Source organism: Tupaia chinensis, unplaced genomic scaffold (assembly GCF_000334495.1).
Source record: "Tupaia chinensis unplaced genomic scaffold, TupChi_1.0 Scaffold146687_1, whole genome shotgun sequence".
Taxonomy (NCBI): domain Eukaryota; kingdom Metazoa; phylum Chordata; class Mammalia; order Scandentia; family Tupaiidae; genus Tupaia; species Tupaia belangeri.
The window spans coordinates 4,645,408-4,663,104 of NW_006206544.1; the positions used below are offsets into that span (position 1 = coordinate 4,645,408).

Here is a 17,697-nt window from a genome sequence, read left to right on the forward strand (position 1 = left end):
TTTTCTGGCCAGTCTGGTTCCCCGCAGGGAGCTTGATAGTAACAGCCAATGCTAATGTCATCTAGCCAGGCCTCCCACGTCTCAGACACCTTTGTGCTCAGGGACTGCAAGATTGAACTCCACTGTGTATATGGATGTTTCTAACAACTGAGTGCCGTATGTTTGGGCTCGGATCTGAGTAAGCATCGAGAGTGTTTTTGTGGAAGGCTTGTTTCCCAGTCTAGCTTGTTCAAAGAGGTGCTCACAATCTGAGGGGTTTTTTTTTTGGGGGGGGGAGAGGGTAGAGGATTTTTGCTATAGGACACGTGCGCTCGCCAGAGAGAAACATAGAGACAGAAAGCGAGAAATCACTCCCCAGGGGGGATGGTCACGCCACAGTCCCTTCTCCTCCATTCTCTCGGGATCCTGGGCACGCACACACATGTGCCTGGTGTGAGTTTTAAACCACCGGGTCCAGGACGTGAACTGCGGTCGACTACGTGGGAGTCCAGCGACATAGCCACTACGCCAACCACTGGTCCCCAATTTGAGTTTTTTAAAAAACATTTATTTGAAAGATCTTTGCTATAGGACGTGTGTTCTCGCCAAAGAGAGACAGAGAGACAGCTAGAAATCACCACCCAGAGTGGATGGCCACCCGCAATCCTTTCTCCTCCATTCTCCTGTTAGGTTTTGGGCACACACGCACATGCGCCTGGTGTGTTTCAAGCTGCCAGGTCTGGGACTCAGGCTGCAGTCAGCCACATGGGAGTCCAGTGTCTTAACCACCACAACACCTGCTGGCCCCAAAACATTTATTTTAAACATCAAGCCAGGAGTGCCCAAGTTATATTACTTTATTTATTTATTTTTGGAGAGGTTTTTGCTATAGAGCGCGTACGCTCGCCAGAAAGAGACAGAGAGACAGAAAGCGAGAAATCACCCCCAGGGGTGATGGCCATGCTGCAGTCCCTTCTCCTCCATTCTGCTCTCGGGATCTTGGGCACGCATGCCTATGTGCCCAGCGTGAGTTTAAACCACCAGGTCCAGGACTCGAACTGCAGTCAACTACATGGGAGTACAGCGACACAGCCATTACGTCAACTGCTGGTCCCTGTACTACTTACCTTTTTACAACTTAAAGATCAGATCAAATCAGTGATATCTTCGCACTGAATCAGAAGTCTGGGGGAACCTTGCTGAAAGACTTGCTGGCCTCACGTCTTTGGACACACTTGATGTTGTTTGTCTTAATGTGACATTATCCTCAGCATGACCTCTTAACTTCCTGCACAAATAATATGCAGCACAGTATACAATTTGGAACATGACATCCCTGTTTTATACTGAAGCCTCACACCATTCTTTTTTTTTTTTTTTTTGGAGAGGTTTTTTTTTTTTTTTCTTTTGCTATAGGGCGTGTGCGCTCGCCAGAAAGACAGAGAGATAGAAAGTGAGAAATCACCCCCCGGGGGGGATGGCCATGCCGCAATCCCTTCTCCATTCTTCTCTCTGGATCTTGGGCACGCATGCACACGCACCTGGCCCTCACACCATTTTTTAGCATAAGTGGCTATGCTTCTGTTTCCTAAGAGGGAGAACATGGTTAGACTTCTAAATGACTTTTCCAGAGTCCCCTAGTAAGGAAGAAACAGAGTGTACACTTGTCCTTTTTCCTGAACCACAGCCATTTCGCAGTAAGAGTTATATGAATTTAATTATGTAGCTGGTTTTCACAGGTCTAGAGGAGGACTCACTCTCTCCTGCTGCTTCGATTACAGGATGATGTGGGCTGCTGGGGCAGTGGCAGCCATGTCGAGCATCACCTTTCCAGCTGTCAGCGCACTCGTTTCGCGAACTGCAGATGCTGATCAGCAGGGTAAGTTGGTGGCACCAATGATAAAAGCTGAAGATATTCTAATCCTGACTTCTCTCTCTTCCCCCTAAGTACTAATATAAGTTATCTCCAGGGTAAAGAATTTTGAAATTGTTTTAGTGGTAAACAAGAAAAGCAGATTCCAGGCTATAATCCTTGGTGGATATATATTCCCGTCTCTCACTTTAAATATATGTCCTTATCTGTTCTTTTGTTAGAAAATTTGGCTATGAGGGACCAGCAGATGGCGTAATAATTATGTCACTGGACTCCCATGTAGTTGACCACAGTTCAAGTCCCGGACCCAGCAACTTAAAAGTCACACTGGGCGCATGTGTGTGCATGTCCAAGATCCTGACCTGATGGAGAGGAGAAGGGATTGTGGCATGGCCATCCCTCTGGGGGGTGATTTCTCGCTTTCTGTCTCTGCAAGCACATGTATCTTATAACAAAAATCTCTCTTAAAAAAAAAAGAGAGAAACTTTAGCCATGAGTCTATTACCTTATATTCACTGAACTTTTATTTATTATTTGCTGTGTTGTGCTAGCTACTTTGTGATACATTCATAACCCTTTTATTAAAATCTTATGGTTTGGGGGCCAGCAGATGGCATAGTGGTTACTTCACTGGATTCCCACATGACCGACCATGGTTTGAGTCACAGAACTAGTGGCTTGAGAATCATACCAGGCACTTGTACATGTGTGCCCAAGATCCCAGGTAGAGAATGGAAAAGAAGGGATTGCAGAGTGGCTATACCCTCTGGGGGGGGATTTCTCACTTTCCCTCTCACTGTCTCTGACTCTCTCCAGCCAGTGCCAAATTTATGTTGTATATATTTAAAAAAAAAATTGGGGGACCAGCAGATGGTGTAATGGTTTACATCACTGAACTCCCACATGGCTGTCCGTGGTTCAAGTCCTAGACCTGGTAGCTTGAAACACACGCCAGGCACGTGTGCATGTGTGCCCAAACTCCTGAGGAAAGTGGAGAAGGGTTAGTGGCATAGCTGAGCCCCCTGGGGGGAGATTTATCCTCTGTCTGTCTCTTTCTTTCTTTCTCTGTCTTTCCAGTAAGCACATGGGCCCTATAGCAAAAATCTTAAAAAAAACACTTATGGCTTAAGTTCTCTAAAGGCATGTAACAAATGTGTCTTCATCATCTTACATTTCTCTGGTGGGTGTATTTCATTTTTGGACTGCTACAGATACAGAATAACTCCTTGGAAAGGATATGCTTTAACTAGGTATAAGAAAAAGCAGGGGAGTTATTAAAGCATGGCAGTAGCCACTTGATTAATGAATGGGGAAGGAAAGGTCTGTGGTCAAAGCAAGTTGGATTTTAAATTGGAGGGAAGCTCTCAAAGAGATTTAAAAACAGTCAAACTATTAAATGAGTTACTAAAAGGGGTCTTTTTTTTTTTTTGTCGTTTTTGTTATAGGGCATATGCGCTTGTCAGAAAGAGACAGAGACAGAAAGTGAGAAAATAACCCCCCAGGAGGGATGGCCACACCACAATCACTTCTCCATTCTCCTCTTGGGATCTTGGGCACGCATGCACACGTGCCTGGTGTGAATTTTAAGCCACCAGATCTGGGACTTGAACCACAGTTGACTACATGGGAGTCCAGCGACATAGCTATTATGCCAACTGCTGGTCCCACTAAAAGGGGTCTTAAATAACTGCTTGGGAACAGTTTTTAACAACTGGTACTTGTGAACTCATGATTGATTCTTTAACTTGGAAGTTTAAAGGCTGAAATATAGGGAAGTGGAGTGTTTACCCACTTGTTCCTAGTTAGACCTTTACAGGGTAAATCTGAGCTGATGTTTGCACAGGATAGTTCATTATACTTTGTAGCACTAATGGCTTCCCAGTGGTCTGTTTTTCCTTTTTTTTTTAAAGAGAGATTTTTGCTATAGGGCATGTACACTCACTGAAGAGACAGAAATTGAGAAACCATCCCCCAGGAGGGATGGCTACACCATATTTTTCTCCTCCCTCTCCTCTTGGGATTTTGGGCACATATGGACATGTACCTAGCCTGAGTTTTAAGTCGCCAGGTCCGGGACTCAAACCACAGCTGACTACGTGTGAGTCCAGCGACATAACTATTATGCCATCTGCTGGGCCCCCAAGTGGTTTAAAATGCTACTGTGGTACATTGCTAATGTCTAATCAAACCCTTGATTTTACATCCAGTGTTTTCATATTTGTAGTAGTTATAGAGTAGGAGAAAAAAGTTAGTATACTAAATGGTAATTTGTTTAAACTTCAGGTGTTGTTCAAGGAATGATAACAGGAATTCGAGGCCTGTGCAATGGTCTAGGACCAGCCCTTTATGGATTCATTTTCTATATATTTCATGTGGAACTTAAAGAGCTGCCAATGACAGGGACAGACTTAGGAACAAACACAAGCCCTCAGCACCATTTTGAACAGGTAAGTCTTTATTCACAGGATAAAACTGTATAGTTTCTTTCATTGGATTAAATGATGATGTTCTTCTGTCACATTAACCTTTATGTGAGGTTCTCATTAGATTGAATAAACATCAGTCTAAGAGACTATTCTCCATCTTACGAAGTTTGCTGTACATAGTTTTCTCCTTGAGAATGAAAAATGACTTACATATCTAGTCTGTCACATTACACCTAATGTCAAACAGCCATTTCTCTACATTACTACTTGTGTTTCACCTGCAACTTTTGTGATGTCACAGTCCCCTGTGTTCAGCCTGCCTTCTGTATGAAAAGTCAGTTGATGTACTGGTAAATACCTTTGTTCCTTTGTTTGCTAAACTTCTCTCCTTACAACTGAAAATATTAACGCCAAACACTGATCACTTTAACCAATTCAGACAGCTCATCGGTTTCCTGGCTTGTTTGGGAGAATTGTACACTAATTTTCCAACAGCTAAGATTTATTTTTAAAATAATGTTTGTAGGCTACAGACAAGTAAAACTGGAAGTGCAAGTCTGTGTTAAGAATGTTTCTTTTTGTGGTATCAGCGCTGTTTTTCTTACTTTGTCACTTGAGAATGTAATAATCTTTTTGAAACAAAACAGTAAATGATTCTGCTACTGTAGTTAATATTGTATGCTACTTGATTTTTGCTCTTGGGATCTTCTTACAACTGTTTCTTCTTGGACTAACAAATTAAATGAAGGCTTACAGAATATCTGTGGTCAGGTTTCCTGCTTAAAGTGACAGAATATTTTTGTGTTGGATGTTTTGCCAGCTGTTACCCCTATAATTTATACTGAGAGTATAATAGTTATCTCTTTTTTCTCGAAAAAGGATACTGTTTATAACTCATTTTAATAAAGAGGAACTTATAATTCATAGCAGTCAGTTGTTACCAAAAAAAAAGTTTCTTACAAATAAAAGTAATTGTGTAAAAATCCTGATTATTTTCTTTTTCCTCAGAATTCCATCATCCCTGGCCCCCCCTTCCTCTTTGGAGCCTGTTCGGTACTGCTGGCTCTGCTTGTTGCCTTGTTTATTCCAGAACACACCAATTTAAGCTTAAGGTCCAGCAGCTGGAGAAAGCACTGTGGCAGTCACAGCCATCCTCACAGTACACAAGCGCCAGGAGAGGCCAAAGAACCTTTACTCCAGGACACAAATGTCTGACGGCCGCGATCAGGAAGATTTTTCTATCAGCACCCAGGTCTTAGTTTTCACCTGTAGTTCTGGATGTACATTCCATTTCCATCCACAGTGTACTTTAAGATTGTCTTAAGAAATGTATCTGCATGAACTCCGTGGGAACTAAGGAAAGTACTAAAGAAAGAACGGGACAGTTTTCCAAAGATGTTACAATTTCTTTTGAAAAGAAACCTTTTGTTTATTAGTACCAGTTTCTTGCCACTAAGCTGTTTTGTTTTATTATTCATCCTTTAATTAAAAGCTATATATGTAACTTCTTAGATATTAGCATACGTCTCTGCTACCATTTCCTTAAGGTGTTGAGCTTTAACTCTATTTATACTGACTCAGTGAGACAGAGTAGGTAGTATGGTTGTGGACCTGTTCGTTTTAACATTGTAAAATCTTGAGTCAGATTTTAATATTGTAAAATCTTGGGTCAAATAATTCAAAGCCTTAATGCAGATGCACTAAAATAAAGAAATGGTAAATGAGTTGTTTGCATTAAAAAAAACTCAAGAAAAAAATTGTACTAAATCTGAATCATGTTTCAAGCTATTTGCAGTAATTTTGTTTTAAACATTCTCCACTGTTTTTGAAGTAAGAAAGTATCAGCCATTTAGAATTTAAATTGGGGTGTTTAGAGCCTGTGAAGCTAAGTGCTGGCTCACATTTGTTCCCCAGCTCCTTCTTATACCACTATTCTTTTACTGTTTGCATAATCATAAGAACCTCAACACTTGAATACATAATCTAAAAATTATATAGTAAAGCTGGTAGCCTTGAAAATGTCAATGTGATATCTAGATGTAGATAAATATATATAGTGGCCTTTCAGGACTGTCACAGTAACACTTTATTTACAGAGCTAATGTTTGTCCTAAATTTTCAGGACCCTAGAGGAGAGCTTTATACAATTACTGATGTGAATTTCTCTAAAGTGTATATTTTTGTGTCCAGTTATATTATTTAAAAAAGTGTTACTTTGTAAAAATTGTACATAAAGTATTGTATAGTTTACACTGTTTTCATCTTGTGTGTGGTTATTGCTTAATGCTTTTTAAACTTGGAACATTCACTATGGTTAAATAAGGTCTTAAAATGTAAATATTCTGTTAATAAAATTAAATATTTTAATGAATTTTTTTTTAAAAAAAAGTCTTGATCTGTGAGTCCCTATAGAGCTTGTTTGCTTTGTTACCATAATACTTTTTATGGTAACAAAGCTTTATCCCTTTTTCCTCTTAATCCATTTCTTTTCCCTCACTATAGAATACTTATAGAAAGATAAGCAGAAAGAAGTGAAAATTTAGTGTGCAAATTAGCCAAAAGAAGTTGATTTCCGGGAACCAGCAGTTAGCGTAATGGCTATGTCGCTGAACTCCCACATAGTCGACCTCGGTTCGTGTCCTGGACCCGGTGGCTTAAAACTCCCAAGATCCCGAGAGGAGAATGGAGGAGAAGGGATTGTGGCGTGACCATCCACCCTGGGGGATGATTTCTTGCTTTCTGTCTCTATGTCTCTCTCTGTCTGTCTGGCGAGAGCACGCGCCCTATAGCGAAAAACCTCTCCAAAAAAAAAAAAAGAAAAAGTTGATTTCCTAAGCATAGATGTTATATATCAATCCTAGTTTTTAAAATGTACTTGTCTTTTATATACATCATACTCTATCCCATTGATTTTAATACTTTATTAACAAACCTCATAGTTTACAGAAAAATAATATTAAATGTAACATTTCAATTATCAACACATATACAATTTTACACTGCAAAACAATTTCAAATAAAAATTTAAGAGGTAGAACAAGGAATTAGCACACTCAGAAGTTTGTATATATACATTTAATACACAAAGAAATCTTTAGCAGGTTGATATTATAAATTATCTCTAGCCTGTATTTTGGACATTTTCGTGTATGTCAAAAGGGTATCTATATTTAAAAACTACCTGTATGTCATATTCCAGTCACAGCGTTCTATGTACATTGCAATAGTATTTTCACCAAAGCTGATTCTAATATTGTGAAGAGGCTTCCTTCCAGATTAATAAGTACTTTCAAGTTACTGTACAGAGTATTGTCACTAACATATCTAAATGAGGGGAGGATGTTACTGTCTAATATCACTGACTGAGTTTCCCGATTAGATTCCTAGTTGGAGGCAACCTACAGTTACCAGCAGTTTCCAAGTATATGATGTAAGATAATGGCTTCGTTTTAAAAAGTAGCAAAGATTCTTTGTTTTATCCTGGAACCCAGGTAACACTGGTATCTTAAAAATGTCTCTCCTTCATTTGTGTAATAAAGAACTCGAAAAAAATTTTAAGCTATCACATAAGTATTTGCAAACAAAAGTTGATTTAGAAGACTCAATAGAATGCTACTCTGTGTTGGACAGCTGTCAACAAGAAAGCAAAAATGGGGCCCTATGATTCTAGGTGAAGTTTTAAAAATCATTTTTATCCCAAACAACTGTTTTTAGTTTTGCTATAGGGTATGTCCACAGCAGAGAGAGGGAAGTGAGAAAGCACCTCCCAGGGAGATGGCCATGCCACAGTCCCTTCTCTTCTAGTCTCCTCTTGGGATTTTGGACCCCTCATGCCCAGAGTGTTTTCCAAACTGCTAGGTCCGGGACTCAAACTATGCAGTCGGCCATATGGGATCCAGCTGCCTTAACCACCATGCCACAGACTGGCCCTCTAATGACAATTCATAATTAAAATTTAATTGTAGGGAAGAGAAAAAAGTTCTATTTCTAAATTATTTCTTTTGCTTACTTTATTAAGTAAACATTAAAAAGAACCCAGGTTTTGACAAACACAATGACTATTCATGATGCTGTTGAAGATTTTCTGTAGCCCCTCTTCACTGTCATCTCAGTCAAATATTAATTCATCTGTACATAAACCAAAGTATCCTTCCCAGTAAAGAGTAAATTACAAACAATCACACTAAAAATACAGCATAAGTTTTAAAATGCCACTGATAAGGATTTAATAAAGTAAGTAAAATTCCAAATTAAGGGGAAAAACTTTCAGGAAACACTAAAATTCTGTATTAAAAGCTTTTCAGCTCAAATGACCAATGCACTTGATACCTAATCTGGTCATGTAAATACAATGTCCAAGTTATTTTTATATCAAATGTATTGAATAGACTTATGATAACTAATTTTAATGTTTCAAGTGAAATACTTGTATTTACCTGCTCTGAAGACTTAATTCATTTCTGTCATTTAAGGCAACTTTAGAAATGTCCCTTTAATGTAAATGCCAATAATATAGACATCATAGGATATAATAATTTTTCCCTCATAATTCTCAAGTGGCAAATTTAAAACTTATACCAGTAAAAATGATAAAATGAATTAATATTCTTTGGTTTCATACTTTTATGGTCTAAACAGGTTTTAATATACCCAGATTTTCAATATAATTAGAATATCCCTTTATAAGGACCAATCCTTCCTTAGAACTGAATTTCTAAGGAATACTTTAATAAAATTCATACTGCTATCCAATAAAACACCATGTTCACAAACCAAAAGATGCCATTTACTTAATCTTTACCAATTCTCAAATAGAAATTTGTTCACCACCTGCTATTTTATTAGTGATAGCAGTATTTGATAAAAAGATCCAAATGATCTAAGAATAAGTGAAATAAAATTTGAAATTTGCATAAGATTTGACTTTTGTTAATATATTTCTAAACAACCTGAGTTTCTAAAATAACACAAAGTAAAAGATAACCCTAGAATTAACTGTTTGGTAACAGCCCAGGGAAATAGGCGGACGAGACAGAAGGGAGCACAGCAGCTTTGGAAGATGTCTGCAGTGCTCCTAGCGGGCCGTCTTTCTGCTGGTCTGCAAGTGAGGACAAGAAGAGATGACTGGGTTTCACTTAAGTCTTTACATGTACATTTAATATAACCACAACGAACAGAATCCGGTCAGAAATGTCTTCTCACCTGAGTTACTAAACAGATTCTGGCTGAGTCCACGCAGAGGAATGCTATCTTCCCTTTTTTTCAGGTATTTAGATTCCAGCCCTAAATTTTCACCGCTTAAAAAAGAAAGTAGTAATTACTTTAACAAAGTATTTTCTTTTTATTAGTTAATTTTGAAGGCTGACCTAATATGTACACGCATAGGATATATATAATGTTACTAAGTTACAGCTTAACTTCTATCAGAACATGTTCACTTTTTTTTTTTTTTTTAAGTTTATTTCTAAGAGAGAGAAATACAGCAACTCCCAGTGGTCCTGAAACTGACCTACTCCCAGCGTCAGCCCTCTGGGAGCAGGCACAGTGAGCTAAGGGTTAGTGCTGATACCTCATGGAGGTGTCAGAATGTGAACCAGTAACCTTCCCATGTGGGTCTACCCCACAAGCATTGTGTTTTACTGCCATGCCACCACCTCGCCCTCTTCACTGTCTTCTTAGGCAAATATTAGTCATCTGTACGTAAACCAAAGTATCCTTTCTAACAGAGTAAATTACAATCACTAAAAATTATAAGGGCTGACAGAGGACTATGGGGGAAATGAAAACTATGAGGACTGTGAAGTTCTAAACAGTAGTCCATAAGTGATACATGATAATAAAGACACACGTGCATGCCTTGAGAAAAAACATTTCCTTACTTGATCATTTCTAACTCATCCTGTATTTAAAATGAGGAAGAGCCAGCTAGTGGCATGGTGGTTAAAGCAGATGTATCCCACAAAGCCAACTAATCGGTTCTAGAACTGGACCCAGCAAGTTGAAAAGCATGCCAGGTGTGTATGCATGCATGCCCGAAGTCCCAAAAGGAGGGAGAAACGTAGAAGGGATTGCAGCGTGACCATGCCCCCTACGGGACGCTTTCTCACTTTCTCTGGCGAGCAAACACCATCACGCAAAAATTTTTTTAAATAAAAAAATTCAAACATTAAATAAAATGAATAGATTTCCTGAGACCAGCAGTTAGCGTAATGGCTATGTCGCTGAACTCCCATGTAGTCGACTGCGGTTTGAGTTCCGGACCCGGTGGTTTAAACTCACGCCGGGCCGTGTGCATGCGTGCCCAAGACCCCAAGAGGAGAATGGAGGAGAAGGGATTGCGGCATGGCCATCCCCCCTGGAGAGTGATTTCTCATTTTCTATCTCTCTGTCTCTGTCTTTCTGGCAAGCGCACGCGCCCTGTAGCAAAAACCTCTCCAAATAATAATAATAATAATGAATAGATTTCCTTTTCCTTTGACCAGAAGTTCTTCCAAATTTTTTTGTACTTCAGAGTGGTCATTATCAACTTATTAATGCATATTATGTTCAATAAAATAATGAATTCTGGTCAGGTGACTACAAACATGCAATTTTTTAAGAAAAAAAAAGGACATTCCTGTATTTTTCACCTTTCTACCTATAGATGTATTACTTTCTAAGTCTGCCCAGTGTTAATATTATGCCTAATAGTACACTTGTAATGAGCTAAAGGCTCTTGCAAAATATTGACAATATATCCTTAAAATTAAAAGATGGTCTTTTCTCTATTTTTAGAAAAATCAGTGGTGAATTGTTTCTTAAATTTTATCTCTTGTTTTTTCCCCTTTAACCTTTAACATACTTTGCTGCTAGCTGACAATGAATAGAATAATAAACCAATTATCAACAGAAAAAACTTAATACTGCCAAAGAGTCCTAATTTTATGGACAGACAATTGTTTGATTTTATACTACACATAAAATTATTATATTTTTTCAAAGTAAAATTGGTCTTGGTGTATATGATGATTAGATACAGATACATAAACGTTTTGGTATTCATACTATTAATGAATTCCTCTCAAAAAAAAAAGAAAATAAATGAGTGTCACAGATAGGCCTTAAAATCATTATAATTTAACTAAGGAAACAAAATGTTAAAAAAAAATTACAAACAGGAAAAGTCTGCATGTATGAGTCTATTAACCACAAGTCATCTCAACAAACTTCACTACATAAAACCTGCTAAATACCTAAAAAATCAGGAAGGAATAGCAGGCAAAACAGAAGTCATAAATTTGCAGTAAAACTAATTTATGCTATTTATGGGATAATTTCAGAAAAAACATTGCTATTATTCATCATATATTTCTACCAGATTAAATAGCAGATTTCTTAGATTACATTGGAAGCAGTAAATCAGAAAAATTGAAAGGTTCTGAGGGTAGACATAGCACACAGGAAAATAAAAACAGCTGAGTATAAGGAATTTAAAAATATTTCCATGTACATTTCCAAGGATATTTGAGGGCAATCTTTGGTTATGCAGGAAAATCTGAAAAAATTTTACTGTACATCCAAGAGTAACTTACTATAGTTAAAAAAAAAAGACAAACTTTTTTATGGCTAAAAGTAACTCAAACAGCAACCCAAAATGTCTCAGGAAAACAGGTAGGCATCTAAAAGATTTCAGGCTCAGTAAAAATTCAAGATGGCCTTCAAAACGCAAACATGGCCCAGGCATGGTGTCGCAGGCAATAGGGTATCAATGTGCAATGCTGGAGCCATATGAGAAGGCCGGGATCTCAGACCCTAGGTCAGCTCGAACACACAAGATGCACCATGTGTGCACCCATGATCCCAGCTAGGCTTGGAGGGTGTGGGAGGTGGGGACAGGGGAGTGTTATGGCACAGTGAGACGCTGTCTAGGGTGCCTGCCTCTCTCATGAAACAAATACATACCTTTAAAAAAAAAAAAAAGATAAACATTAAATTTTATCTCAATGAATACTTACTTTTCCTTGTCAGTTGAGGAAGGCATACTAATAGTGGCTCCTGACTGAGCATCTCCTAGTGATGTATTTGGTTTTGTAAATTGCAAATTAAACTGAACCTGTGAAGAGGGAAAACATCTCATGCAACTGAATTGTTGATAGGTGGTTACACTTTTTTCTGAAAAATCTAGATAAAAACATACATTTTACATATATTTTATAACACAAATACTTTCTATAGAGATTTTTAAAATGTTATCCCTCCTTACCAAAAGAGTAACAAGTTTCTGTTACACAAACAAGATGATTAACACACAAATGACTCTTATAACAATTATTTTGAAACAAAACTATGAACACCAATATAACCAAATAAGAGTTACAGTGTTAAAACCAAGCAAGCAGTCATGAACCACATAATATTTTGGTCAACAATGGAATACGTACATGTGCTTCCAAAAGATAATAGCGTAGGTTTATAGTAAGATACACCATCTAGGTTTGGCTAAGTACTCCATGAAGTTTGTGCCATGACGAAATCACAAAGGATTTCTCGGACTGTATCTCCGTTGTTAAGCAAGACATGCTGTACCACAGTAAAGCAGTTACCTCATGCGTTTCCTTTTCAGGAACATATAAAGCCTATGTTATATGTGTTTGCAATTCTAAATGAGGGGACCAAGAGATGGTGTAATAGTTATGTCCCTAGACTACCTCATAGTCGACTACAGCTCGAAACCCGGACCCGGCAATTTAAAACTCACACCAGGCACATGTGCGTGCATGCCCAAAATCCCAAGAGGAAAATGGAGAAGGGACAGCAGTGTGGCCATCCCTCGTGGATACAACATGACTTCTTACATTATATCTCTCTGTTTCTCTGGTGAGTGCATGTGCCCCACAGCAAAAATTATCTCTTAAAAAATAAAACTAAATGAGGACTCGTGATTTAAATTTTGTAATACTCAGGGACCAGAAGGTTGCATGGTGGTTAAGGTGCTGGACACTCCCACATGGCCATCCATGGTTCAAGTCCTGGACCTGGTGGCTTGCTTTCTCACTTCCCCTCTCTGTCTCTCTGGTCATTAAAATAAATGAATGAATAAATAAAAATAAATAAATCTTTTTTAAAAATTTATGTAATCAAAAATCTATGCCAAAATCCAAAATAAAATAGTACATAAGACTGTTAGTGCACTGCTCCAAAGAAGGTGGATCCCACATGGTGACCATAGTTCAAATTCCCAGCCCAGTTAGCCTGAAACATGCTGGACATATGTATGAGTGCCCAAGATCTGACAGATGGAGAAAGAGGACTGCAGTGATCAGAGCCTTTGGAAGGTGCTCTCTTCTTTCTCTCTCTCTCACATGTGTGCTCGTGTCCTGCCCTGTATCATGAATAAAAAATTTAAAAAAAATTCTTAAATGACCAGAATTTCCTAAACTGATAAAAACCAAATGAAGAAGTTAAAAAAAAAATCATAACACACAGGCACCAAACAAAGGCACAACATTGTTAAGTTGCTGAAAATCAATGCTAAAGAGAAAAATCTTAAAAACACGCTGAGGAGTGGGGGACTGCGTTCGCACTCTCCCCTGTTTTTTTTAAAAAAGGAAAGATAAAAAAAAAACACGCTGAGGAAAAAGTGACTTTTGAAAATCAACAAAACCCTATTATGAACTGGTAAAAGCCACATGATCATAACAGTTGATATGGAAAAAGCACTTGACAAAATTTATCATCCATTCCCAATAAAAGCTCTCAGCAAATTAGGAATACAAGAAAACTCCCCTAATCTGAAAAGCACCATCTAGAAATAATCTGTAGTTAACATACCTAATGATGAAAGTCATAATGCCCTTTCCTGAAGATCAGAGCAGGGCCACAATGTATGCAATCACTGCCACGTTATCTGAACTGTGCTAGAGGTTCTAGCCATTGCATTAAGGTATAATAAATAAATAAAAAGTGACCAAATTAAAAAGGAAGAAGTAAAATTGTCAATATCTTCAGACGACAGGTATCTGTGTAGAAAAATAAAATCAAACAAAATCTACCAAAAAAGTAATGTTAAATAAATGAGTTTAGCAAGGTTTCTGGATATAAGAGGAATATTCAAAAATCAATTAGATATCTATGTATAAATAAATATTCTAATAAAAAATAATAATTACATTCACAACAGCATCAAGAGGAAGAGGCTCAGCCATAATGCTGCAAGTGGCAGGGGCCATTGCACATTACTGAGCCATACTGGAAGGCTCCAGTCAGGGCCATCAGGTGACCTCAACGCTCCAAGAGTACCCACAAGCACACTCATGATTTTACATGGATAGAATGTTGGGAACGTCTACAGCATGGTGAGACCCTATCAAGAATACCTGTGTGTGGGTGAACAAATGAATACATAAAACTTAAAAATATATTTTTAGTAATAAATTTAACAAGAAAAATATAAGTCTTTCACATTTCAGAAAAATGCTGCTGAAATAAATATCTCAGGACAAGCAGATGGCATAATGGTTATGTCACTGGATTCCCATGTAGTAGACCACAGTTCAAGTCCTGGACCTCACAGCTTAAAACTCATGCTGAATGCGTGTGCACGTGTACCCAAAATCCTGAGAGGAAAATGGAGAAGGGATTGTGGCATGGCCATCTCCACTGGGGGTTGAGTTTTTGCTTTCTTTGTCTCTGTCTCTTTGGCAAGTGCATGTGCCCTTCTTTAATAAATTAAAAACAAATTTAAAGATTTCAATCATTGAAGATATACTTAATGTTCATGGACTAGAAGACAAAATACTGTCAAAATGGCATTTCTTACAAAATTGACCGGTAAATTTAACCTACCCCTATCAAAATCCAAATAGACTATTCTGTAGAAACTGACAAAATGATCTGAATATTTGTATGAAAATAAATGTAAAGAATCTAAAATAAAACAATTTTGAGGGAATGTGTGATGGTTAAGGCAGCTGAATCCCATGTGACTGTGTGGCTCAAGTCCCAGACCTAGTGGCTTGAGAAATGTGTTGGGCACATGTGTGTGTCTCGTCAAAATCCCAAGAAAATGGGAGAGAAGGAATTGTGGCATGGCCATGCCCCTGGGGAGTGCTTTCTCACTCTCTCTCTCTGTCTCTGTCTCTCTCGGATGAGTGTATGCTCCCTATAGCAAAATTTAAAACAAATGGAGATGGTGCTTCCGTACTACCCACTTTCAAAGCTTTATAATGTAAAGTCGCAATCAATCAAGATGGTGTTGTATTGGTTCAAAAACAGCCATATGGATCAATGAAACAGAATTGGGACTCCTGAAACAAATCCTTGTATTTGTCATCAAATGATTTTTAACAAAATTGTTTCGACAATTCAACAGGAAAAAAAAAATCTTCTAACAAATGGCACTGAGATAACTGGATATGCATATAAAAATACAAAGTCAGACCCTTACGGTACACATGGATCATAGAGCTGAATATCAGCTGAAACTATAAATTTCTAAAAGAAAATACAGGAAAAAATGTTTTCAACCTGTAATTGGATAGACTTGTTACATATGACTCCAAAAGCATGATCCACAATAGAAAAATACTTAATAAACCAGACCTTATCAGAAATATAAAACTTCTGTGATTCAGGGCTGGCTCTCTGGCCTGATGGTTAAGACAAATGGCTGCCACATGGCCAGCCATACAGTTTGAGTCTCAAACCAGTTGTCTTTAGAAACATGCTGAGTAGGTGGGAACCAGCAGTTAGCGTAATGGCTATGTCACTGGACTCCCACGTAATCGACCGTGGTTCGCGTCCCGGACCCGGTGGCTTAAAACTCACGCCGGGCGCATGTGCGTGCGTGCCCGCCCAAGATCCTGAGAGGAGAATTGAGAAGGGATTGTGGCGTGACCATCCCCTCTGGGGGGTGATTTCTCACTTTCTGTCTCTATGTCTCTCTCTCTGTCTGGCGAGCGCACGCGCCCTATAGTGAAAACCACAGCCGCACGGTCCATTAATTAAAACCTCCAAAAAAAAAAAAAAAAAGAAAAGAAAAGAAAAAAAAAGAAACATGCTGAGTAGGTATGCATGCGTGCCCCAAAGTCTAGAAGGATAGAGAAAGAAGGTATTATGGCGTGACCATTTCCCATGGAGGAAGCTTTCTCCTCTCTCTGCCTTTCAGTCTCTCTCTGGCAAGCACACATACACTTGTAGCAAAACAAAAACCAAAAACCTTTATGATTCAAAAAACAGCCTTGTGCCAGCCCTGTAGCCTGTTAGTTATGGGAGCTAGATACCACATACCCAACTACGGTCTGATTCCCCGTCCTACCCAAGCACCCCGCCCCAGGGCTTACAAAACATACAAGGTACATGTGTAGCCTGTCCAAAATCCTGACAGCATGGAGAAAAGGAGAAGGGATTGTGGCATGACCTTGTTGGGGAGTGCTTTCTCTCTCTCTCCCCCCTCTCTCTGACAAGTGTATGTGCTTTCTAACAATTTAAAAAAAAAAAAAAAAGCCACAGACTGGGAGAAAAGATCTGTAAATCACATATTTGATAAAGTACTTGTATAAAGAACATACAAAGAACTCTCATAACTCAGAAGACAGACAAACTTATTTTAAAATGGGCAAAAGATTCAAATAGATATTTCACCAAAGTGGATACTTCATGTAAAGTAAGCACCTAAAAAGATGCTCACTAGATTTTAGGAAAACATAAATTAAAAGTACAAGATCTTTCTACACATGAGTTAGATAGCTGCAATTAAAAAAAAATGAACTCAGTGAGATCAGCAGATGGTATAGTGTTTATATTGATGGATTCCCACATGGCCGACCATGGTTCAAGTTCTGTACCCAGCGACTTGAAACTCACGCCAGAGTAAGATCCCAGGAGGCTAATGGAGAAGGGACTGTGGCATGACCATCCCCACTGGGGGGGAGGGGGGGTGATTTCTCGCTTTCTGTCTTTGTCTTTCCAGCGAGTACACACACCCTATAGCAAAAATATCTCTTAAAAAATAAAAAAATGTGGGACCAACAAATGGAATAATGGTTACGTCATTGGACTCCCATGTAGTTGACTGCTGTTCGCGTCCCTGACCTGGCAGTATAACTCACCCCACCATCTGTGCATGCGTGCCCAAGATCCCAAGAGGAGAATAAAGAAGGGATTGTGGTGTGGCCATACCCCTGGGAAGAAGAAGGATGATTTCTTGCTTTCTGTCTCTCTGTCCCTCTCTTTCTGGTAAGTGCATGCACCCTATAGCAAAAACCTCTTTTAAAAATAAATAAATAAAAAATTTTTGGAGAGGATTTTGCTATAGGGCGCGTGCGCTCGCCAGACAGAGACAGACAGAAAGTGAGAAATCACCCCCCAGGGGGGATGGTCACGCCACAATCCCTTCTCCTCCATTCTCCTCTCGGGATCTTGGGCACGCATGCACATACG

At 38.7% G+C, this 17,697-nt stretch overlaps 2 protein-coding genes across 4 annotated transcripts in view; one reads left to right on the forward strand and one right to left on the reverse strand.

The window, feature by feature from the left end:
* The window catches only part of SLC71A1 (solute carrier family 71 member 1), a gene marked incomplete at its 5' end in the record, with an annotated part of 42,900 nt that extends 36,372 nt beyond the window's left edge, over positions 1–6,528 (forward strand). The window contains 3 exon segments of the mRNA XM_014584376.2: positions 1,761–1,858; positions 4,136–4,299; positions 5,287–6,528. Of these exon segments, the coding sequence (XP_014439862.1) occupies positions 1,761–1,858; positions 4,136–4,299; positions 5,287–5,493 (469 nt within the window).
* Positions 6,529–8,201: 1,673 nt separating this feature from the next.
* SASS6 (SAS-6 centriolar assembly protein) overlaps positions 8,202–17,697 on the reverse strand; it is a 68,651-nt gene continuing 59,155 nt past the window's right edge. For all 3 annotated transcript variants that reach the window (XM_006169028.3, XM_014584375.2, XM_014584374.2), the window contains 3 exons: positions 12,273–12,370; positions 9,481–9,575; positions 8,202–9,376 (listed from right to left, as the gene is read on the reverse strand). In XM_006169028.3, coding sequence (XP_006169090.1) covers positions 9,270–9,376; positions 9,481–9,575; positions 12,273–12,370 — 300 coding nt within the window. In that variant the 3' untranslated portion in view covers positions 8,202–9,269. The remainder of the gene's footprint in view (positions 9,377–9,480; positions 9,576–12,272; positions 12,371–17,697) is intronic.